At 33.6% G+C, this 25,751-nt stretch overlaps 2 protein-coding genes across 2 annotated transcripts; both read left to right on the top strand.

Annotated features, from left to right (window-relative positions):
* The first annotated feature begins 14,351 nt into the window (after nucleotides 1–14,351).
* LOC100930586 (olfactory receptor 13D1-like) lies at nucleotides 14,352–15,281 on the top strand. The gene has a single exon (XM_003761830.1). The coding sequence runs from the start codon at nucleotides 14,352–14,354 to the stop codon at nucleotides 15,279–15,281; it is 930 nt and encodes a 309-aa protein (XP_003761878.1).
* Nucleotides 15,282–24,012: 8,731 nt separating this feature from the next.
* Nucleotides 24,013–24,953, top strand: LOC100930327 (olfactory receptor 13C9-like). Its single transcript, XM_003761829.2, has one exon. It carries the CDS (start codon nucleotides 24,013–24,015, stop codon nucleotides 24,946–24,948), a length of 936 nt encoding a protein of 311 aa, XP_003761877.1. The 3' UTR covers nucleotides 24,949–24,953.
* The last annotated feature ends 798 nt before the right edge of the window (nucleotides 24,954–25,751 follow it).

Here is a 25,751-nt window from a genome sequence, read left to right as displayed (position 1 = left end):
ATTCTTTCACAAAACCTGCGGCCAGTCAAGGGAGATCCCATTGCTGTCAGGGAACTTGACCTTTCCATCATTAATTGTTAAAACCCCTTTCTTGCTAACTATATGCTCTCCCTCTCTATTTCATATTCACCATTTCTAGTGTGTATTGTATACCTTCATTTTGTCTGTAACTGATGAGGTCTAGGGAACCAAATGAAGAGGTTGAGGGAACTAAATAAAGAGGTTCAGCTCCCCTAGATTCCTGGTGGTCAGGGAGTCAAATGAAGAAATTTGGGGTTCTGTCCCCAAATTATGAGATTTAGTGCAGGGCAGAGAATTGTGGGAACTGCTTTGGTTGGTGCAGAGGTCCTTCGTAAAGGAATTTATGAACCCAAAAGGCTAGACTGGTAAAAGAAGTTTATTATTGGCATTGGGAATTCAGCCTTTGCTATGCATGAATAGAAAGACTGAATACCTTGGTCCAAGGTCCTGACAGAAAAGTAAAGTTTCTAGTAGAGAAATCCTGACATAGAGGTATAAAATCTTGTTAGAGAAATAGGTGAGAAAGAGATAAAGAGGGGGTAACGCTGAAAGAGAATATCATTCCAGTGGGCAGAGGGTTGCTGTTATGCCAAGGGAAGAGAGAGGTTCCTTGGCATAGCATGGCATGGCATGTTAGGTCCTCTGCAAGGAGCAAGCCCCAAGTTGGCTCTTTTTATAATTGAAGCCTACACTAGAAACTGGGGGCAGTTCTTGATGGGGGGCTAGGTGCACTTTGAGCTGGAATCAGAATAGAAAATCTTGGAATTGAATGAGTGTCTCTGGACTAATCTCCAGATAACCCAGATACCAAAATCACTCTATCTTGATTCCCTGGAGTAGGTCTCTCAGGGGAGAGCTTAGCATTCCTCCCTCCCCACTCCCCCAAAGTTAGAGAAAGAGAAAGAGAGTTTCAGGGCTCCTTTTGTCATTATCTCTTCTCCTAAATAAATAAACCTACTTTTTGCCAAAGAGAATGACCACTGTAAATTCTTCATGTGACCAAACCCCAATATTTGGTAAGTATCATCACCTAGTGTCTACACCAGCCACATCATTATGAAACATAATCTTTAGTTCCTTTTCATTCTTTTATAAATGTTATTTAAATTTCCTTTCCATTTTACTTGAAGATCTTGTATTTTCCAAAACTGAAATCTGAAATTTTCCCTTTAACATTTTCTAAAATTTTTGTTGGTCATTTTCATTGTTCAATTTAGCCACAGTTTAAAGAAACACTTTTCTCCCCTAGAGGAGATCTACTGATTTTGTCAACCAATGCTTTGTTTTTTTATATTCAGAAGTTCTAGGAAGCTTTCTAGTATCATTTTCTGCTATATAGCAAAATATAGGGTTTTTGATTTTTCATAATCTTCTTAGAAATCTACAATACTTCTGTCTCTATCTTGACCTCAAGATCAGTCTTTTCAACTTGTACAAAATTAATGTGTTGTTTTAATATTTCTACCTTTTGCTTCTTTTCTGTTATGTTTTTCTCTACTTCAGTAGTTTCACATTTCAAATCTTTAATAAATGGAGTTCATGTAGGATAGGAAAGTCAAAATCTGTGAATCAAGAAGTTTTCAACAGCAGGAACCAAGGTTGGAGAATCAGTGCTTTGCTCTGGTTTCCTGAAATTTATAGGATGTCAGCAGAACTTAGGACACTTTGTAGGTAGAAACAACTGAACTTTTTATCTAGTAAGCTAGCTACTATTAAAAATTCCTTGCAATAGAAAGCTATCACTCTCCTTCCTTTTCCTCCTCCCTTGAAAAGGCATCCCAAGTGAGTTCCTACTCAGCCCTGACTTGCTTTATCATTTTAGTGTTGCCCTGTCAGGTAGTAGCTAACCAGTTATCATGGTCTTTATCTTCCCAAATAGACATGATCTTCCAAGGTTTAAGGTCTTACTTATTTTCAAATGATTTTGTATTTTAAGTAATTCCATGGTTTCTTTCTTGATATTTTCCCCAGGTGTGCTTTATGATGATTACCATAACTGATGATAGTTCTTTTCAATAAAATGTTTCAGGTGATTAAAAACAGTGAGCACCAAGTGACTAATTAACTCAATGATTATACCTCTTTTCTCATTATGGAAATTATGCTTATTGTCATAGAGAATGATTCTCAACACTTTTATGACTCAAATTATCAAATGACATTCGTGAAGAGACTGAGAAATTGGAGAATTTATTTTATTATCTCTTGCATAAAAGGAATCTATAAAGGGATATAAACATTCATGGGCCCCTGCTATTAGGAATTTCTAAAATCAAATTACAAGGGCTCTTCTCTGCTCTCACACAATGTACAAGGTAACATTTAACAGCTGCTCTACCCCATAGCAAAGCAAATAAACTATGGGAAAAAATAAATATATTAATTTTAGTTTATTTTATTGCATTTTCTATTTGTGTTTTTAATTTTCCAAAATCCCATTTGTATTAGATCTTACAGAGTAATTACTTTTCGGTCATGAATTTTACCCTAGAACCTTCACTTCAAGCACAAACCCACCAATTCATAGTTCAAGATGAGGATGAGAAGAGCAATCAGTTCTAACTCTATTTTGGACAGTTTACCTATGCCATAAAGAGTCATATGGATGTGAATTTCCTGGATCTTTATTGTTATATATTTTGAATCCCTCCTGTTCCTCTGCTGAGCACATGAACATTTTTTTGTTTTATTTTTTTATTTTCCTTTTATTTCTTTTTATAGTCTGTTTTTTCTTATTTTTTATTCAGTTCAATAAAAAAGTAAACAAAGAAAAAGAAAAAAGAAATAGACTAGAAAATGAGCAAACAATAACAAAATAACTTGTCTATAAAAAAACTACACTGATAACAGAGAAGATCAAGACACAAACTCAGAAAATGATAATAATGAAAAAACAGCTACATACAAAACCTCAAAGAAAAATGCTAATTGGATATAAGAAAAAAAATTCTCAAATACTTAAAGGAACAGAGAAAAAGCAGCAGAGGAAAAATTGGGGAAGGAAATTAAGTGATATAAGAACAATATAAAAAGAGAAGTAGCAAGTTGGTTAAAAGGCACAAAAAATCACTAAAGAAGAAAACTCCTTAAAAAAGACAATTGGCCAAATGGAAAAAGAGGTTTTTTTTTTTTTTCAAAAGCCCCACTAAGGAAAAGAATTCATTAAAACTTTCAGTTGGTTAGATGGAAACTAATGATTCCATGAGACATCAAGAAATGATAAAACAAGGTCAAAATAATGAAAAAGAAGAAGAAAATGTGAGACATCTTACTAGAAAAAGAACTGACATGGAAAATAGATTGAAGAGAGATTAATTTAAGAATAATTAGACTAGGGGTAGCGAGGTGGCACAGTGGATAGAGCATCAGCCCTGAAGTCAGGAGGACCAGAGTTCAAATTTGACCTCAGATACTTAACACTTCCTAGCTTTGTGACCCTGGGCAAGTCAGTTAGCCCCAATTGCCTCAGGGGGGAAAAAGAATTACTACACTACAAGAAAGCCATAATCAAAAATAAAGATCTTAAGACATCATTTTTCAAGAAATTCTAAAGGAAAACTGCTTTGATATCTTAGATCCAAAGGGTAAAATTTTAAAAACCCACCATTATCTCTTAAAAGGGATCCCAAAATGAAAACTCCTATGAATATTCTAGCCAAATTTCAGAATTCCCAGGTCAAAAATAAAATGTTGCAAGTATTCAGAAAGAAACAGTTAAAAAAAGAAACAGTCACAGTCTGGATCACACATGTAGTAGCTTCCATCTTAAAGTGTAGATCTTGGAATATGATACTCAAGAAGGCAAAGAAACTAGGATTACCTACCCAGCAAAACTGACTATAATTCTTCAAGGGAATAAATAAACAATTAATGAGGTCTTGCAAGGATTCCTAATGAAAAGACCAGAGCTGAATAGAAAATCTGACACTCAAACTTACAAGACTCAAAGGAAGAATAAAAAGGTAAACATGAAAGAAAAATCTTAAAGGTCTCAATAAGACTAAACTGTTTACATTTCTAAATGGAAGATGAATCATCTAACTACTAAGAACCCTATCATGATAAGAGCAGTTAAAGGATTTTACATAGACAGGGATATGGGTTTGAGTCAATTAGATTAAAACAGTTTCCAAAAACATTAAAGAGGAGAAAGAGGGATACATTTAAAGAAGGAAAAAAGAAGAAATAGAATTCAGAAAATTTTCTCAAGTAAAAGTGGCACACAAGGAGGAAAAGGAGAGTTTTGGGAAATGCTTAAACTTCTAATTGGCTCAAGAGGGAAGAATATATGTGATTATGTGTGTATAGATATATACTCAATTATGTAAAAAAATCTAATTTACCCAATGTGGAAATAGGAGTAGGAAATAAGACAAAGTGGAATGAATTCAAGGATGGTAGTTTACAGGAAACAATGAGTAAATGCAAAATAAACTTTTGAAACAAGATAAAGAGAGAGAAATACAGAGAGAAAAAGATGATAATGATGATAAAGAAAAAGAAACAGATGAAAATACATAGTAATCATAACTTTGAATATGAATAGAATGATATCAGCCATGAAGTAGATAGCAGAATAGAAACCAGGATGCAACAACACATTGTTTACAAGAGACAAACATTTGAAATGGAAAGACACACAATAAAATAAAGGATTAAAACAAAATTTAGTATGCTTCGGTTGAAGAAAAAGTCAGGGGTTATAATCATAATCACATATAAAGAAAAATCAAAAATAGAAATAAATTATCAGGGAAACTACATTTTATAAAAAAACTCATAGACAACAAAATAACATAAAGTAATTTTGTAGCAAATTTCTCGTTTATCAAATATATAGAGAATTGAATCAATTTTGTAAAAATAAGGGCCTTTCTTCAGTTGATAAATGGTCAGCAAATATAAACAGGCAATTTCAGAAGAAGAAATCCAATCTATAGTCATATGGGGGAAAGCTTTCAATCACTATTAGAAAAATGAAAATTAAAACAATTCTGAGGTGCCACTTCACATATTAAAAAAATTACAAATGCTGGAGGGAATGAGAAAAAATAGGTATCCTAATAAGCTATTCAGGTGAAGAAGTGCATTGAGCTAATCATTTTGAAGAATAATTTTAAACTACAGCTAAAGGACCATATGACCCAGAGATCAAAGGAAAAAGGAAAAAAAAAAAAACTCTATTACAAAAATATTTATATCACCTCTTTTGTAATAACTAAGAATTAAAAACTAAAAGTATGCTCTTCAGGAAATGGTAAAAACAAATTGTTATGATTATGGAGTACTATTGTGTTTTAAGAAAGATTGAAGGGGATAGTTTCAGAAAAACATGGCAACACCTATTTAAACTTATGAAAAGTGAAATCAGAAGAACCAAGAAATCATTGTGCTTAGTAATGGTAATGTTGTAATAATCAACTATGAAAGACATAGCTACTCAGCTCAAGACAATGATCCAGGAAAATTCCAAAGGACTCATGATAAAAAAAAATACTATCCACCTCAAGAGAGAAAAATAAGGAACTCTGAGTGCAAATTGAAGTATAATTTTCTCATTCCCTTTATTTTTTTTTGCAGTAAGGCTAATGTAGAAATATGTTTTGTATGATTTCATAATTATAATTAATATCATATTTCTTGCCTTCTTAGTGGGTAGGGGAAGGAATGGGAGGAAGAGAGAGAATTTAGAACTTAAAATTAAAAATGAAAAGAATGTTTAAAAATAATAAATTTAGGGAAAAAAAAGCCTATTCTCACTTTCCCTTTTCCTTACTCTGTGCATTATTGGCCAAATCTAAACATCCTTTTTTCTCCTCCAACTTCCCTTCTCATTGTTCCCAACTTCACCCTATCAGACAGCTTTCTCTATAATGCTTGCTAGCAGGGGTCAAGGAGTTGATGAAAAAGTGACAATGTTGCAGCATTGTCCCATACAACAAAATGACTCATTTTAGTCCAGAGCAAATGGAAAATTCTGACCTAACTTAATTCTACCTTTTGTGAAGTTTTTTTTTAAAAAAACGCTATTAATAAATCAAAATCATAACATTCTCAAATTTCTGAGTGCCCAGTTACTAGAAAGCCTGAGACTTTTGAACAAAGGTTCAATTTCTCTCTGTATTAAATCCTTCCTGTATCTCTATGTATTGTTACCAAACACTTTTTTGCCTTTTATAGCCCTACCATTTGCAAGAAAATTCACAGTTCAAAAGAAATTTAATATCTCTATTATACTCAGAGACAATTCAGGTCTAAATAAATTTGATGCCACCAAACCTATCATGTGAACAGTAGGAATGCTAAACATTGATCTTTCTCTAGATATGTGACTCTTTCCCACTTACTCTATGTTGATCAGAAACAAACTTCTTTCCACTCTGAGTTTAAATCTCTAACCCTGGCAAGGTACCTCTCTCTTTAAGAAAAAAGAAACTAAGGGTTCATAAAGAATAGGAAAAAACTTGTATATGGATATGGAATTGAATAATCTGGTTTGATTGCGGGGGGGGGAGATGATTCTAGTCATGTGACTATGGAAATTCACACAATCTTCATAACTCATCTTCAAAACAGAGATAACAATACTTTTACTATATGTTTTTTTGAAAACATTGTAAAGAAGATTCTTTATAAAGAATTATACAAACCTGATCTAATATTAAGGATAATTTTCTTTATTGTTTCATTGAATCATGGAAAATTCAGTGTGATTTCAAAAGCACAAGAACTTCCAAAATTTCAGAAATTACAACTCTTTATGCCTGAGCAGGGTGAGGGAGTGGTGTGAGGAGCAGACAAATAGACAAAAGTGAACCAGCCCAAAGCCTTTCAGAATTTCTGTTAGATTGAAATTTTACTAATAGAAAACAAAACTTTGCTTAACATAAAATACCCAGAAAATGTGAATAAATACAAAAAGTCAACAAGCATTTATTAAGCATCTATTATTTAGCTAACCAACTCATAGGCAGACAACAACCAATTATATACAAGCAAGCCATAGACTAGATAAAATGGAGTTAATCTTAGGAAGAAGGATCTAACATTAAGGGAAAACAGGAAACAACACTATTATTAAGATTAATTACATCCATTACTAACTTTAATTCACTAATTGAACTGCATTTCAACTTAAATATTCTAAAATAAGGGTTTTTGTTCTGGAGTCTCTAAATTTCATTATATATATAAATACACACACACACACACACACACACACACACACACACACATATATATATATATATATATATATATATATATGTATGTACATTGACAACTATTTCATTGTAAATGATTTCCTTTGTAATCCTGTGTTTTATTTTATATTTTTAAAAACATTATTCTGTAAAGGATCCACAAGATTCACCAGACTGCCAAAGGTTACACAACAAAAAAAGGACTTTAGAACAACCTCCCATCCATTTTAAAAGATATGCCACAGAATATTATGCAATTGACAATTGTATACTATGTTTAAATGTGTTTTTAGTCCCAAATAATTTAATCTTGGGAAGATGGAGAGAAGACTTAAGTAATACTTTCCCTAAAACCTTAGAAAAATATTTTCTTGAATAAGTAAATATAGCAAAACATTTAACTAGTACCAACCTACCTCCAAGGAACGTTAATTTACTATGAAGAAGTAACTAAAGTACTTGCAAAAAATAACCCAATACTATTGAGATTAATTGGGTCCCTGAGATATTACTTCTAAAATACCAAAATGTTACCATCTGCATCCTCAGAACTTCAACTTTAAATTGTTAAGGGACTAAAGAAATCCCAAAGAACATGAGAAGTTATAAATGAAGTAGTTCTAATGGCTAGTCCAAAAGAGTCTATTTTAAGATAGGCAAGGTATAGTGAATATAATTATGAATTATCAAGCTTCATTGATTTCATAATGATACATAATTTTAATTTTTTGGACAGGATACATTCATACAGGCTTTTCACACCCTTAATGAAATATTCATTTTGTCTGAGTAACCTGAAAATTGGTTGCCAACCTATCCCAAAACTATTATTTGCCTTCATAATGTTGTACGTGATAGAAGTTTTGTGTAGTCATAGGTCATACTCACATGGTTGGCAAATTTCCCTTTCCTATAGCTTTTTTTGATGATGAGCTATTTAGTCTCTTGTGGACCCTGAATCTGTGAGTCCATAAACCCATGCTAATCAGCATGGCTGCATTTTTTAATACAACAATTGACACTCTCAGCAAATACACTCTCCTGTTTCACCTCTTTAGGCAAAACCAGTATGAACTGAAACAGCCTTTCCTAACAACTACATATGCTCTTGCTCTACCTTGAATATTGCAGTAGCTGTCTCTGTTCCTGAGTAGCTTAGGAATTGAGGTAAGAAATCTATATTCAAGTTTTTTTAAAAAATTATTATTTAAGAACTGCATTGAGTCTGAATTTAAAAAAAAAAAAAACTCTTCTACAACATGTTTGAATGAATTAGCCTCTACTTTAAACCTCTGATGATAGGGTATGCATTACCCACTGAGGCAGCTCATCCCATTTTATTACCCATCCCATTTATTAATAATAATTATTATTAAGAACAACAACAATAATAATGGTAACAATGCCTAATAGTAATATATATAATCACACAATAATCCTGTGATGATGTTATCACAATAACTTTAAGATCTTATAAAAGCAAATTTTGGGGAGGATCTTTCTAAACTGTTTTTTTTTAATTTATTTCAGTCTTAACTCAAGGAATAAAGCAAGCATTTCCATAACACAGTACAATTAAAAAGTATTGGACATCAATCTACAAATCTACTATGTACAACTTGCTAGTCCCTCCAAATATACAACAAAATTATCATGTAATCTTTTTTTCCTTTTTTTTCTTTCCCTTTACAGAAATGGTTACCACTGGACACAAACATCTCTCTCACACACACACACATACACACACACACCCTTATATGTATGTGTGTATATGTACATATATACATACATGTATATATATATATATATATATAGGGGTGTGAGTATATGTATGTGTACATATCTCTGCATATTATTCTATACATACTTATATTAGTTTTTTTCCTCTGGATGCAGATAGTATCTCTCTTCATATGTTCTTTATTTTTAATTTGTGTATTTATAACAATAAAAATAAGTCCCTCAAAGTCTTTTCTAAAACACTGTTGCTATTACTGTATATAGTGTTGTCTTGGTGCTGTTCACTTCATTCTTCATCATTTCATGCATGTCTTTCCATGCCTTTCTAATTTCAATGAGCTCTTCATTTCTTGTAGCACAATATTATTCCATCACAACTACACCCAATAACTTATTTAGTCATTGCCCAATTAGTTGACTGAGATCCTGCAATTTCCAGTTCTTTGCCATCATAAAGAGAGCTGATATAAATATACTATTCACATTTAAAGTTATTATTCATGAATTTCCTTTCCTCTTATTTTAGTCACTATTTTCTTTCTCAGGATATCTTTTTACTCTCTCCCTTACCTTATCTCTATACCCCCTACCTTATCTTTTCCCCCCACATCTCACCTTCACCTCACTCCATTTGTCTCCCATCCCCTCTCCTTACTCCTCAATCTCAATTCACACACCCTTCTAAGAATCCTTCCCCCCACTCTGACCCCCAGTTTTCTTACCTCTCTACCTCATTTTATAATACTAATCCTACATATGTTCTATGTTCCACTTCAACTGACTAGTCATAGGATTCTAGAACTATAGCTGGAAGGAACCCTGGAGGTTCCTTCCCAGTCATTTTATAGATGAAGAAACTGAGTGTCAGAGAGGCTGTTACCCACCCAAATTTATTGTTTTTCAGTAATTTCAGCTGTGTCTGACTCTTAGTGGCCTCATGTGGGGTTTTCTTGGCAAAGATACTGGGGTGGTTTGCCATTCCACTTATGGAACTTGGGCAAACAAGTTTAAATGTTTAAGACACAAGGTCACATGGGTAGTAAGTATCTGATGCCTAATTTAAACTCAGGCCCTTCTTACTCCAGATCCTGCTTTCTATCCACTGCACTACCTAGGCAAGTAGTAAGTAAGAGAAATGGAATTTGAACTCAGATCCTCTTACTACAGAGACAATGGTTTCCCCCACTCACTATTCAGCATCCCCTAAAGTGTTGTAGATGCCCTTGGTACAAAGCCAGAATTTGAATCCAAATCTTTTTGACTACTATTCAAGCATTCTTGCCAACATATCCAACTGTCTCTGTTTTAGGAAGTGTCCTCTCATTTTACACACTAAGGGAATGAGCATTGGACATGGTATCAAAAGACCTCAGTTTTAATCAGGGCTCTGACACTAATCAAACTAACCTAAATGTTTCAAAAACATAATAATTGAATCCAGTTGATTTCCAGTAACATTTTTATTAGCATCCTTGTCAAGTTTTTTTTTTTTCAAAATGCAACACAGGCTTTGTATAAGCTCAAAATAATACCATTATGTAATAAGACAAGCTTTAGGAATAGGCTATTACAGTAAATGTCAGTTGTTAATCATGTGACCTTGAATAATTCAATTAATTTATCATTTCTCAGTATTCTTATAGGTAGAATAGGAATGACAACAGGTGTATTGCACATATCATGGAAATATTTGTGAAGAAAACACTGTAAAATGCTGAGTTTGGAGAGACTTTTTGTTTGTTTGTTTGTTTTTCTAAAAGTGAGAAAGCTAATTTTTATGTCCCCTAGGGTGAATTCAAAGTCCTTTCTCAGAGAGTGATTTTTGAATAGCTTAGATAGCCAAAGTTTAGAATCTCAAAGAGCTCCATGGACTCAGTGGTACAAATAAATGGAGGCAGTGGTACAAAAGTGGAGGCAAAATCACAGACATTCTCATTTGATTGGACTGCCAGTTTCTTTTTCTGACCTTCTGAATTACTGGAGATGAAAATGAATTTTTGTTCAGGTATTTTCCTATCCTTTTTCCTGTTTTAAAGGCATTTGCATGACTCTTCTGATTCAGGTCTTGGTTTTTCTACTTAGGACTTTATCCAGGTTACATTGTCTTACCCCAAAGGAGATCACATGGCAAAAAAAAAAAAAAAAATCTCTGACATCCTTCTGGTGGCCAGGTCTAAGGAATACAGTTAGCTGAGAGGTTGCAGAGAGAAAGAGAGAGCACAATGGATAGTGAATCAAGAATGCCTGGGCTCAATTTTCTTCCCAGAGTTTCACCATCTGTGTGATCTCTCCAAATTTCCTCATCTGTAAATGGAGATAATAACACCAACATTACAGAATTGTTGGGAAGATCAAATTAAGTAAAGTGTTTTGTAAACTTCAAAGCATGCCATAAAAGGTAGGTAATCATAAAATGGTAGCATCAGCATCAGTAATTGTGATAAGAGCAAAGCAAGAGCTTCTAAGCCTTTTTCTTCCTCTTTTTTCTTTCTTTTTTCTTTCCTTTCTCACTTTCCCATCCTTCATTCTCTTTTCCTCCTTTCCTTCCTTCTTTCTTTCCTTCTCCTTCCTTCTTCCTTCCTTCCTTTCTTTCTTTCTCAGACATAAAATGCTTTAAAAGAAAAAACTCAGGACTAGTACTCAGAAGTTAATTATATCAAATAATTAAACATTAATCCCAATTTTATATAAACTGCAAAAAATAGCAAAAGAATGAATCTACCAAATTCTTCCATAATGCAAATAATGTAAAGATGGAAGTGATAAGATATAGTGAATGATCATAAATGAAGAGAAAGAAGAATGCAGTTGATTCTTAGATTACAAACCATATGACCAGAAAGGCAAGGAAACTCTCAACAGAAAAGTTGAGGAAAAAGATGAGCTTGGGATGACAAAAATAGTGCATTCTGTTACTTAATGAGGAATGCTATTGGCACTATAAAGAGGGGAAGAAAGACTGGAGAAAAAGAAGAAAAATAAAAATACCTGAATGAATGAACCTTTATTAAATAGTTACCCTATGCTAAGTTTTGGAAACAGAAATACAAATTACCCTGACCTCCAAAAGTTATTATACTCTAATATAAAGTTTCTTAAATGGTGGATCACTACCACTTAAAGGATTGCAGAAGTGAAGATGGGGGTTACAAAATTATGATTTGTTACCAGTAAATATTTGATTTGTATACTTATTTAGTATATACCTGAGGATACATAAAGATTTCTTGGATGAAAAAGGATTGCAAGGGAGAGGAGTTTAAGAAGCTCTGTTACAAGAAAATAATATATAAAAGGGGACTAGAAATTGCAGAGGGGAAGGAAGATGCATACAGAAATATGGTTTGAGGGTCTGGTTCTGGAAAAAACAAAAGCTTACTTCTTAGAGTCAGGGTCCTATTGGCAAAGTCTATATTCTGATGGAAGGAGGATAAGGAAGTCAACCTGAGTACAAGAGGAATAGTTTTGCAAATGAATAAGACATGATCCCCAACAATGAGGCACTTATAAATTATTTAGTTAGGGAAATAAGACATTAATACCAAAACAAAAACAATAACTCCATTATATAAAATAGAATGCTGTATATCTCATAGTATAAAATACTAAGTTAACATTACCAGAGGGACAGGTAAAGAATAATCTTTAGGGGCAGCAATTGGAATAGTAGATAGATCAGTCCTGAAGTCAGGAGCACCTGAGTTCAAATCTGGCCTCAGACACATAACACTTCCTAGCTGTATGATCCTGGGCAAGTCACTTAACTCCAATTGCTACAGCAAAAAAAAAAATAATTAAAATAATCTTTCAGAACAATGACATATTACTGTTCATAGAGGGGAGTGGGTGTAAAACCAGAGGAAACTTCATTGAGGAATTGGTCTGATCTTTTGATCTGATCTTTTAAGAACAAATAGGATTTAAAAGGGCAACAATTAAGGCAAGAGAGGAGAGGGTAGAGGAATTGGAGAGAAAATGTTCCAAAAAGAGGGAACAGCATGAGCAAAGATTCAGGTGTGGGAAAGAAAAGGTTTCAAAATCCAGAAAAAGGAGTCTAGCCTTTGTTTGTTTGTTTGTTTGTTTTTCTGGAGATTAGGACACATGAAGATGAGTAGCCTGGAGAGCAAGAACTATTTCTTTTTTCTTTGAAGTATTTAGTATTATGTCTTGCATATAGTATTTAATAAATGCTTATTGAATTGAATGGAATTGAGTAATAAGAAACAATGATAAAAAGAAAGGTTTAGGAGTGAAGGAGAAGAATTTGGAACTCAAAAATTTGTAAAAGTAAATGCTAAAAATTGTCTTTACATATAATTTGGGAAAATATTATTTTAATTAATGAATAAAAATAGATTTGGTTCTAGGTTGTAGAAGACTTCAATGTCTGGCTTTATTCAGAAGGCACAGATATCATTAAAAGTTAATGAGGTTGGTTGAGGATAGGGTAAAAGCAATAAATATAATTCTCAATTGAAATTATGCCTGTGGCAAAATAGGAAGAATAACATATATGATAATGCATTATGTAAGCAAAATTATAGATAATCATATACTGAGCCAAAGAGAAAGAAGGAATATGTTTAGCATATACAAAGTGAATGTTAAAAATGTTAAGTGTTTTTCAAGTCATTAAGCCCATAGATCATGTAGGGGGAGAAGATTGAGGTAAAGTACCTTAACTTCTAATCTTCTTAAACTAAATCATGGCTTATCTTTTCTCTTTTCAAAGACAATGCACATTTTCCTCAAGAGATAATGTGGAATTCTGTCAATGATTCTTAACACTCTCTTGCCTACCAACTCTTGATGACAACAAGGAGACCCAAGATTTGAAGAATGGTTAATCTGTATTGCCCAATGGAAGTAAATACATATACAGACAAAAGGACTTTTTACCTACAAAGGACTCATATATTGCCAGTAATTTTCTAAAACCAGAATTACTTATGCTTGCTCCACAAGTTCTCTCTTTTTCCCTTCTGCCTAACTTCAAGGGTCTAATAATATATAGCAGCTGCCATCCACTATATTAAGCAAGTGAATTTGGGAAAGATTGGAAACACCTAAACATTTGACAATGTGATTGGGGGAAATCAATATTTGTTTCACAATTTCCCTGAATTCATAGAAGAGTTAATATTTGGAACTAAAATAGAATCAGGTTAAATACAGGAATTATCTTGCAGGTTCAAATTGGAGTCTAGAACACATCCTTGAATTTCAAGTAAAAGTCTTTTGTATATCTTTAAATAAAGATATAAACTGCAACTAATAGGGTCAAGTCTGTTTTATATAATTATTTATAAGTGCAAGGAGTGGTAAGTATTTGAATTTATTCTGTGCTTCTTCAAGTAGTTTAATGCTAAAAATAAAAGAGATAAGAGAATGGAGGGGGCAAATCAAACTGTTGTACTGGAATTCATTCTTTTGGGACTTTCTAAGCATCACAATGTTGAGATTGTTCTTTTTGTGTTGTGTCTGGGGATATATTTGGTGATTTTACTGGGGAACTCCTCGCTCATTGTATTGACTATTATGGATTCCAACCTTCACAGTCCCATGTATTTCTTCCTCAGTAACCTCTCCTTCATGGACATCTTTGGTACATCCTCCTTTGTGCCATTAATGTTGGTCAATTTTCTATCAGTCAGGAGAACAATATCTTTCCCAGGATGTGCTTTACAAATGTACTTAACTCTTGCCCTGGGAACAACAGAGAGTGTGCTGCTGGCCATGATGGCCTATGACAGGTATGTGGCCATCTGTAATCCCCTGAGATATACAATCATCATGAATATGAAAGTCTGTGTGCAATTAGCATCCCTGAGCTGGATAATTGGGAGTGTAAATTCATTACTGCAAACAGTCCTCGCATTGAGGCTTTCATTCTGTGGAAATAACATGATTGATCATTTTTTTTGTGAAATCCTGGCTGTCCTAAAACTGGCCTGTGTGGACATTTCCCTCAATGCTTTTGTCATGATGGTAGCACTTGTACTGGTCACATTGACTCCACTGCTGCTCATTTTCATCTCATATGTATTCATCCTTGCTACCATTCTGAGAGTCAACTCAGCTAAAGGAAGGAAGAAAGCCTTCTCCACCTGTTCAGCCCATCTGGCTGTGGTCATCATATTCTTTGGAACTATAGTCTTCATGTACTCAAAACCCAAGGCAAAAGATCCAGATTCAGACAAATTGATTGCTTTATTCTATGGTGCAGTGACTTCCATGCTGAATCCCATTATCTACAGCCTGAGGAACAAGGAGGTAAAGGCAGCAGTGAAAAAGGTGATGTTCTCCAATAAAGCATGAAGCATATATCACTGTTTTCTTTATACATATTAATATAAGAAAATCACACCATATGTATATATTCAAGAATCAATGACATTATCTAGCAGCATTCAATTTGTTAATCTGTGAACTCAAAAAAATTGCTTTTCCTTTGAATTCTGTGATCATTAGTTTACAGATGTAGATCGCATATTTTCATAAAAAGAGATTTGCACAATAAATGAGAAATATGCTTCTGGGTATGGTGTGTGTATGTACATATATGTCTATGTATGTGTGTATGTATACAGATATGCATATGTATACCTGTATAGGGGTGTGTGTGTGTATGCATGTTTGTGTATTGTTTAATCAAGTCCAAATCTTCATGACCCATTTGGGGTTTTCTAGACAAAGATACTGGAGTGGTTGGCCATTTTCTTGCTACCTGACAAGATAAAACCTACAATGAGAAGGAAAATACTACCTCTTGAGTCAGTCAATTCTACTTTTGCACAACTCTAATTAAGACTTGAAAAGAATCCACTGCACTACCACAATTACTCTGCTTTCTTCCATGTTCTCTGGTCATTCCAGCCTGATCCCAACCTATCCTTCCAGCTTCAGTGAACATGACTTCCCTCCTGCACTGAGGAGTTCAGCTAAATGATCCTTCTCTTATTTCCTCACATACAACACTTCATCCCCAGTCCTTTTCTGTAGCAGTCACACACACCTGATATGAATGCCTTCACTATTTCCACCTCAAAGTCCCTTTCTTCTTTTAAAATGCAGCCCAACTATCAACTTCTACAAGAATCCTCTTCTGATTTTCCCTAACTACTAGTGCCTTCCTTTTCAAACTATCTTGTTTTTAACTGCTTTGTATATACTTGCATTTGTACACTTTCTATTTGTCTTTTATATATATTAGATATGTATTGGTTGTCTCCCCATTTGGATACTTGCCTCACAAATACATAACTCTTCTTTCAACAAAGGCATTTAACAAATGCTTTTTGATTAACCAAGGCTTCTTGATAGTCTGTTAATGTGAGTCCCACAGAACTTATCTGAATTTGAATATTAATTGGTTTTGAAGCATTTGAATATTACTATTTGGTAATAAAAGTGGCACCTGGGTGGGGGGAACATGTTAAAGAAGGTCTTTTTATTTTTAGTTTCTCCAGTATTATTTCTGCCACCACGATAACCCCACTATTTGATTTCTAATAACCCAGACCAAATGAATAATTCGAAATTATACAAGGGAAAATGCCCTTTATAAGATGATGGGAAATAAATTTAAAATAATAAACATATCAGGGGCAGCTAGGTGGCACAGTGGATAGAGCACCAGCCCTGAAGTCATGAGTACCTGAGTTCAAATCTAGTTTCAGACACTTAATACTTTCTAGCTGTGTGACCCTGGGCAAGTCACTTAACCCCAATTGACTCAGCAAAAAGAAAAGAAAAAAAAAGAATAAAGGTGTCAAGCAGTCACCTATAAATCCATACTTCTCAGCAGATCTCCCTATGCCATTGACTACTCTAGAACAACTTCAACTCAAAACGTCTTTGTCAGTTCTTTAGTCTCCTATTTAAAGTTCATTTCATCATTTCATTCCACCAAAACTGAACTTAGAATCACAGCACCTAAATTCAAAATTCGGATCTTCTATTTACTACCTGTATGACCTATGAGAAATCATTTAACCCCTCTGGGCCTCAAGTTTTTAATCTGCATAAGGAACATGTTGGACTAGATGAACACTAAAGTATCTTCTAGCTTTATATCCATATTATGTATAATATTATCATTCTACATATGTGATCTGAAAATTTCTGATACTCTGCAGCCCCATCTAAATGTAATGAGATTTTTTATAATCATATATTACAAGACATTTATAAAGCCCAGAAACAGTTTATTACAGTTTCATTTAATTCATATAGATTAATGAAGTACATATCATTATGAATCAGCAAAAACTAAGAATTAAGAATATTGCAAGGTATTTGCTCACCATTGATTGTTATGAAAAATCCAGAAGAGTAAGCCAACTTCACATCATGTCATGCAAGGACTAGTAGAAGGACATAAGAATTTCTAGTTTGGAGAATAAAATACTTTAAAAAAGACATGATTGCTATTTACTAATAGAAGAGCACTCATGGTAAAGTGGCATTAGACTGATTCTAATTGTCCCATGGGCTCAATATAGAACCCATTAGAACTAACCCTCAAAAGAGTAAAGGACAATATTTGGATGTAATAATTTTTTCTTTATTAAAGGTCTTCAAGTGAAAATTGGATTACCACTTTTCAATACTGTCACAAGGGAATAATACCATTTCAGTGTCTTTGAAATCCTTGAAGCTTTGGGATATCATGAAAACTAAAAAAGTCTCCACCTTCAGGTTTACAATATAAACCAAAAATAGAACATTTTTATCCCAGTATATCCACATAGATGATGAGAGTGACACATCCCTTGTTAGAGCTAGAAAGAAGGTGGGAGAAAGAAGAGATATTGGATTGCCTACCAAACTCAGCCATTATGCTTACTTCATTGTGGTATGTCTTTGAAACCTGGGCAATCTATCAGTGACATGCCAGAAAATTGAACCACTTTGGAGTAAACTATCTTGGGAAGATTCTGAAGATCATTTGGAAGGATAAGGTACCAGACACAGAGGTCCTCTCTAAAGCTGACCAGTCATAGTACATTCAAACTCTTCTACAGGCAGTGCAACTCTAATGGGCTAGTCACATAGCTTAGATGCTAAATGTGCATTTACCTAAAAGACTATTTAAATTACAACCAATTCAACCCTACATATCTTTGCCTTTGCCCTTAGCCTTCCATAAGTTTATTACAGAAGAAGTTCCCCCAAAGTGCTAGAAATTTCCTTCCATAAGACATTGGTACTTCAAGAATACCAATGGATTATACAAATGGACCAAAAGTTGTTCCTTCCCATTGCACAATATGACTAGTCCATCCCATCTTTTTTGCAAAGAATTATGTAGTAATTTTAAGTTTGCTTAAGATTCACTCTCTTCTTATATCTGATAATAACTCTAGCAAATGAGTAAAGTTGCTACTCTTTATTGAGGTTCAGTGACATGCCCATTGCTATATAGCTAATGAAGGACAAAGATGGGATTTGAATCAAGGTCTTTCTAAAGTAAACCCCATATTCAGCATGGCACCACATAACCTCTCTTGGGATCCTCTTTTCAAGACTCTTAACTTAGATTATGCCCTAAATTTCTGATACATTCAATAAAAAAACTTAAAATTTTCCACTTCAACCTCAAGATGTCATCACCGCAAACGTCAATTTTCCCAAGAGATCAACTAAAGGCCTTTCCTATATTCCAGAGGTAAACACAATGTTCTTTTTTGTAAACATCCTTTACCTCATACTTTCAACACGTTTTCTATCCCTAGGACTCATTAGTTTCTTCCAAGGCTAAGAGAAAAACTCTCAGAAGATCTGAGAATACTCATATAATGGCAAGAAATATCCCTCCCTATAATCTCTGAGGGAAGAGTTCTTTGCTGTAGTTTTTTTTTTTTTTTTGGCCCATGGAATTTTATATTAATTAAAATTTATTATTAAGCTCCACATAATTGGGTATTGGGGATATGATCCCTTAAGCATTCTTGTGTATTTCTTCACTTCTGAACATTTACACTTCAAAACTTTAAATTGCTGCTGAGATAAAAAGGGTCTCTTAAAGAGAAAAGAGATTTAAATCTTCTGGGCCTAGTACCTGATCTTTTAGAAACTCTTTTTGAATACAAGTTAGAATAGGAGGTTGTGGATCAACTCAAATTCCCATCATGTGGTTTGCATCTGAGATGATCTGATGCCTAAGAGCTTAGCTTTGGAAGTTCCTAAAAATATCAAATCAGAGCTGGAAGATAACCATATATCCGACAAAACCTCTTATTGGAAAATAGTTTCAAATAGGGCAAATGAGTATATCACAGGTAATTAGAGATAGAGCCAGGAACCAGTTCTCCTTATTCTCAACTTTCTCTTAAGCTGAAACTTTTAATTCATTGAAAGGCACTAAATGATGCATCTTTGCATCAACTCAGGTAAGTGAAAAAGGCCTATCCCAATGTCTCTCTTAAAAGTATTCTTTTAAAGAGGCATTCAAATTTCTCTGGAATATGGGGCTTATATCAGCTCTTCTATCATGAAAGAGGACTCTAAAATGAAGCATTTAATATGCAAATATCTATGAAATAAATCAATATAACTTGAATTGAAGACTCTAAAAGCTTACCAAGAAACCATTTAATTCTGACCTATAAGAAGGAAAAGCCCAGAAATGAATTAAAATCTATTATTTAATGTTTTTTAAACAAAATTTCATTTTTGTGATTTCATTCTGGCATTATTAGCATTTGTATGAATTTTATACACAAGTTGCACATTTGTTTTAACTAGGGCCATTCTCAAGTATAATCTCAGTGACTTCCTTGCTTCTTAATAGTTGCTGATGTTGTCCACCAATATTTCAGAGGCTAGAACATAACATTGGAGGTTAATTATAAAATTTCAGATTGAAAGGCATTCCATCAGTTATCTAGTTCAACTCCTATTAAGTGCATGCATGGCTATTTGGCATCCTAAAAAGATTACTATCTAGCCTCTGAATGAATATTTCCAAAGAGAGAAAATTTACTGCTTCATAGGGTAGTTTGTGGTACACAGTGTTGTCCATGCAAACAGCTTAGTTAAATTTGGAGAGGGCTATGGCATAGGGCAATGAATTATTTGACTACAACAATTCTTGTGGGGGCATCTGCTATATTGTACTGGGTTTGTTTTCAGTGGAAGAAATGTTCACAGCAATGAAATCACAGATATTTAACCACGTAAAATTGGATGCATCAGGTTCAAATATTTTGAGTTAGGGAAAGAGAAATCTAGAACACATTGAGCCTATATAAAAGCTACAATTGATTTTCAGTGTAGTATTTTAAGACATTTGGGAATGAGGCTCTGTCCACATGCCATCTTTTTTGACCATTGAGCAATTCATTCTATAAATTTTTTAAATGAAGACAAAGAAGACAATGGTATTGCAATGGGATTTCCTGCTTTTTTGAATATTTGGTTATTCTTATTCATAAGAAGCAATATGATACTATGTACTAAAGGTCAGCTTTGGAAAGACTTGGGTTCAACTTTTAACTCTGATATATTTTAGCAGTGTGACTTTGGCAGTCATACGATCATCCTCATCCTCATCATCCTCACTGTTATATTTAGACAGAAACTATATGTTGCATAAAACTTTGTCTGCTCTACTCCAGAAGGTAAATCTGGAACTAAAGGAAAAGATTTACAAAAAGGAGGGTTTTGTTTCAGTTTAAGAATGGACTCTCTCTTTTGGCAGATAAAGAAAAGAAAGAAAACTCTGCCTTTTGGATTAGTGAGTCACCACTCACTAATGCACTCTAGATAGCTATAAGTTTTGATGCAGTTGCTGGTCTATTTTAATGGAAAGATTTTCAATATAAGGGTTTACTATACTATTGAAATGACAGATCTGTGACCAACTTACACACACACACAAATACACACCCATACACATGCACACACCCTATTATGAAACTCTAAGCATACAATATTCAGTGGATAACTGAATTTGTTTTCAAAAAAGAAAATCATTAATGCCAAAAATATACATTTTATTTTAATAAGTTATTTACAATGAGAATTATTTAGTTTTAATACAAGAATTACAAAGCAAAGTTTCAGGCCCCAAATCTTATGAACTAGTTTATGCAAGTGGGAAACAAGTATTGACAGAACCATTCATTGAGTCATTGTGCCCAAGTTACTGAAACAAGAAATATTCTATCGGATTACAGCATCTAGAGATGGAAGGACCATAGATTAAGAACTAAATATGACCATAGAGGCCATCTAGTTCTATTCTGTCATATTGCAGATAAGGAAACTGGGGCTCAGGAGATTAAATTCTGAATCAAGATCATAGTAAATAGCAGAACCAAAATTGAAATAAATCCTTTAATTTCAAATTCACTGTGTTTTTCATAGCACCATGATTCTTCCCTCCCCTACTTTCAAGGTCATTGATAGTGATTTTTACAATAATACACCTCATCCAGCTCCAAAACCAGCCTTTCTTTCCATAATGTCAAGAGATGTTAGGTGGAAGTGTCAAATATACAGCCTGCAAATGGATTGAAGCCCACAATACTCAAGACTGTGACCAGAACCAGGTAAAAATGTTATTGGAATATATTTTTAAAAATAAATAAAAATACAATAGAATAAAGATAATATTAATATGCTATTTTCTTCATCCTCACAAGGATGGCTTCTGTCACAATTTGAGCTTGACAGAACTGACTTAAAATTCAGCCTACAGACCTCTGAGCTTCTTTCATAATCCAACATTTTAATATCATCACTTTTTGTAATTTTTTCCCAAAGCTTTGTCTCTATATCAAGATAGTTTAAGACACAGATAGGTTTATTCTGAGAAAATATTGTGTGAATTAAAGATGTGTGAGGATAATAGCATGAAAGAAAAAAAATTATATGGAGCTACAAAAATTAAAAATTAAATGGACTCTTTCATCCAGCAGAAGAGTGGAGCATAATGTCCATAACTTCTTGCTGGAAATATGTTCAACAAATGGAGAAATGAATAAATGAGTGGAAAAGTATGTATTAAGTTCTTACTCTATACAAAGCACATGCTTATATGAAAGTCAAATAAAAATAAAATGTTTCATGATAAAAATAGTAATAAAGGTCGTAAGTGAAAAGTGTCTTCTATTTCATTCAGTGACAGTAGATAAGAAGGCAAATAGAGAATTAATGATACCATCATGAACCCAAAAAGAACTGCCACAGCCTGCAGAGAAAATTGGTTCTCTCTTCTCAGAAAAATAAATGCAGGTAAATAACACTATTTCTCTATCTACCTATGTTTCCTATTTTTTTATTTTATTTTTTAGATTTAATGGATCGATATGCTATGGGTTATTCAATAAATATTTGTGTTGTTTTACAATCATTCTGACCCCTAGTTCATTGTTTAATTGTTCACATTACTGGTGGAGATAATGTAGATGTGATACTCAGAGGTAAGGAAATAGGGTACAAAATACTGCTAAAGTTAGACCTGGCTCTATGTACTGAGTGCCATAAAGATTTTAGGAGGAGTGAGATCATTTCTATTTTTATTTGTATATGATTTCAAATTCCAAGTGACTATTCCATGCAAAATTATATATTCTTTCCTCCATAAAACCATCTAGATGAAGTCATTAGGAATAATCATTGCTAAAAACAACCATAGATAGATGAGTTAAGAAGTTCATTAAGTCAATTTTTATATCTAATCAAAGTCAGAAGTAATTCACAGAAATAAAACGAGAGAAAAGCACCAGAATAAATATGAGACACACATTTTTTATCACTACCATACTATTGCTTTGCTTTGGAGCATTAAATATGTCACTTACCAACTTGGAGCCTCAATTGTTTTTCTTCTTTTTTTTAAAATCTACAAAATGAATGTTGGAGAACAGGAAGGGTTCTTAACATGGGACCTGTGAACTTGATTTCTTAATATTTTTGATAACTATATTTCAATATAATTAATTCTTTTATAAATCTATGCATTTTAATTAATTTAAAAACATTCTGAGAGGGGTCTTTAGGCTTCATCAGGCTGCTAAGGGATGCTATGACAAAAAAAAGTTAAGAATCTCCTAGAATAAAGGATTACATTGGTGCTGTCCAGCTCTGGTTTTATTATATGAATCTATAAGGGAGAGCTGGAAATAACAATAAACAAAGTGATTTTTACATAGCATTTTTGAAAATGGAAGATAGGGATTTATTGAATTATAATAAGCAACAATGACTTTCACTGATACTACTGAGATCTTAGATTTCCTAGAAAGAAACAATAATTTAAGAGGTTTTTAGAAGAATACACATGCAAACTTTTTTAAAAAATTCATATCAAATGAAATTTATCCTAGATACCCTTCATTCTATATACATTCTATATAATTTATACCTCAGCCAAATGGGTTTAATTAAGTAGGTACCAAAAAATACTCAAATCTTATCTCTTCCTTCAATTCTATATCTTTCTCATAATTATTTAACAAAGTTTAGCAAAATGTTTTACATATTTATGCCTTCCTCTCTGCTTTTTTGAAATTACTTCTGACTTTGTTTAAATACAGAAAGCAAGTTACTGAGCTCCTTAACTCATCTAAGATTGTTTTTAGCAAATTTCTGCTCTTGATAGGCTGCAATATGGACAAGACTAGAATCAGTGATATCATCTGAATCGTTTTATATAGCGAAGAATATAGAATTTTGAATGAAATAATTTCTTCATCTGGATGGTAAAATGGAGGAAAGACTATAGAATTTTTAGTGGAAACAAAGTTTTGCAAAATGCTTTACATGTTCTCTCATTTAACATTCACAATAACTCTCCAAGGTAGAAGCTATTATCATCGCAACTTTACATTTGAAGAATTTGAGGCATTCAGAGGTTAAATGACTTTCAGGATCATCAAGTAAGAGTCTGAAGCAGGATTTAAACTTAGGTACACCTGATTCCAAAACCAGAATTTTATCCAATAATATAATCCATTAATAGCATTATTGTAAGACTCAAATATCTGTTGAAATGCTCTTAATGGTATTTTGTTCTTCTTGCAGCTGGAAAGAGAGAGCAATGGAAGGGACCAATAGGACAGCTCTAACTGAATTTATTCTCCTGGGACTTTCCAAATACCCCAAACTTGAGATTTTCTTTTTTGTGTTATACATGACAATATATATGGTCATCCTTTTTGGAAACAGTGTCATTATCATACTGAGCATTCTGGATTCCCATCTTCACACCCCCATGTACTTCTTCCTCAGTAATCTCTCCTTCTTAGACATCTGTTACACATCTTCATTTGTGCCTAAAATGCTGGTGAACTTCCTGTCAACACAAAAATCTTTGTCCTTCTCAGGATGTGCAGCCCAGATGTCAATCTCTTTCGCCATGGGAACGACAGAGTGCATCCTGCTGGCTGTCATGGCTTATGACCGCTATGTGGCTATCTGTAACCCTCTAAGATATCCTATTGTCATGAACAAAACCGTTTATGTGAACCTGGCAGCTTTGTGCTGGCTAATAGGTGGTCTTAACTCTTTGTTTCAAACTATTCTTACGATACAGTTGCCTTTTTGTGGCAAAAATATCATAGACCATTTCACCTGTGAAATACTGGCTGTTATGCACCTGGCCTGTGCTGATATCTCCCTGAATGAACTCATCATGCTGGTAGCAACTGTAATCCTTACCTTGACCCCCCTCCTATTAATCATTGTTTCTTATGTCTTCATCCTCTCCACCATTTTAAAGATCCATTCTGCTGAGGGGAGAAGCAAAGCCTTTTCTACCTGCTCTGCCCACTTGACCGTGGTGATCATCTTCTATGGGACAATCCTCTTCATGTATATGAAGCCCAAGTCCAAAGCCTCACTGACCACAGATAAACTGATTGCCATGTTTTATGGGATTTTTACTCCAATGCTCAATCCCATCATCTATAGTCTGAGGAACAAGGATGTGAATGCTGCAGTGAAAAAAGTGCTAAGCAGAAGTCTATCCTTCTAGAAACTGTGAAAGATACTGCAGGTCCCCTTCACAGGACAATAATTTACTTGTATACTTTGAATTCCTTATTGTGGTGCATATTCTCCTATAAGAAAGATCACAGTCCCTCTCTCCACGTATTTCACTTTATACAATAGTGAACCATGTTTTCTGATAAATTCTCAGTAGTTGTTCTATCCAATCCAGATGAGACCTAAATCTTTTTTTAAGTGACACAAAGATATTAATGGATAAGTTGGAATGTCTACCTATTACTTCAATCTTACTATTGAACACTCCTGCTTTCTTTACTGCTCTTATATAGTAAATAATGTCCCTTATACTTTTCTTCATTTAAGCATTTGTTGGTAATGTGTTGTAGCCTGTTTATTTTGATTTGCATCATCTTTTGGGGTAATTGAATATTTTTGGCCATAATAGCTCAATAAAACAACAGCAGCTACATAAACATTAAAACATGTTTGCATTTATGGAAATTTTCATAAGAGAATATGAAACTCAGTTATCTCTACTCAATATCCACTGAATCTCCTTTTTGGACTGAATAAATGTATGCTCTAATAAAAGACATAATATTTGTAATGTTCATATAACAACACTTAAAAGGAGTCTAATATTATGTGACCCTGGGCAAGTTGCTTAATCCCAATTGCCTCAGCAAAAAAAAGGAGCCTAATTGTAATGTGTGGGATAGCTTTCTGGAAGTCCTTCTGATAAGCCTTAGTCTCAGCAGGATAGTCACCACAAGAATGGTCAAGAATAGAGTCTAGATTCTATAGTCGTTAACGCAGTAGAATGGATGA

Source organism: Sarcophilus harrisii, chromosome 1, assembly GCF_902635505.1.
Source record: "Sarcophilus harrisii chromosome 1, mSarHar1.11, whole genome shotgun sequence".
Lineage (NCBI taxonomy): Eukaryota > Metazoa > Chordata > Mammalia > Dasyuromorphia > Dasyuridae > Sarcophilus > Sarcophilus harrisii.
The sequence above is the reverse complement of the archived record's forward strand: the minus strand, read 5'-3'. Positions and strand labels throughout refer to the sequence as shown.

What these genes read in the sequence shown, in the direction of transcription:
- LOC100930586 (XM_003761830.1), top strand. Translation starts at nt 14,352, where the DNA reads ATGGAGGGGGCAAATCAAACTGTTGTACTGGAATTCATTCTTTTGGGA.
- LOC100930327 (XM_003761829.2), top strand. Translation starts at nt 24,013, where the DNA reads ATGGAAGGGACCAATAGGACAGCTCTAACTGAATTTATTCTCCTGGGA.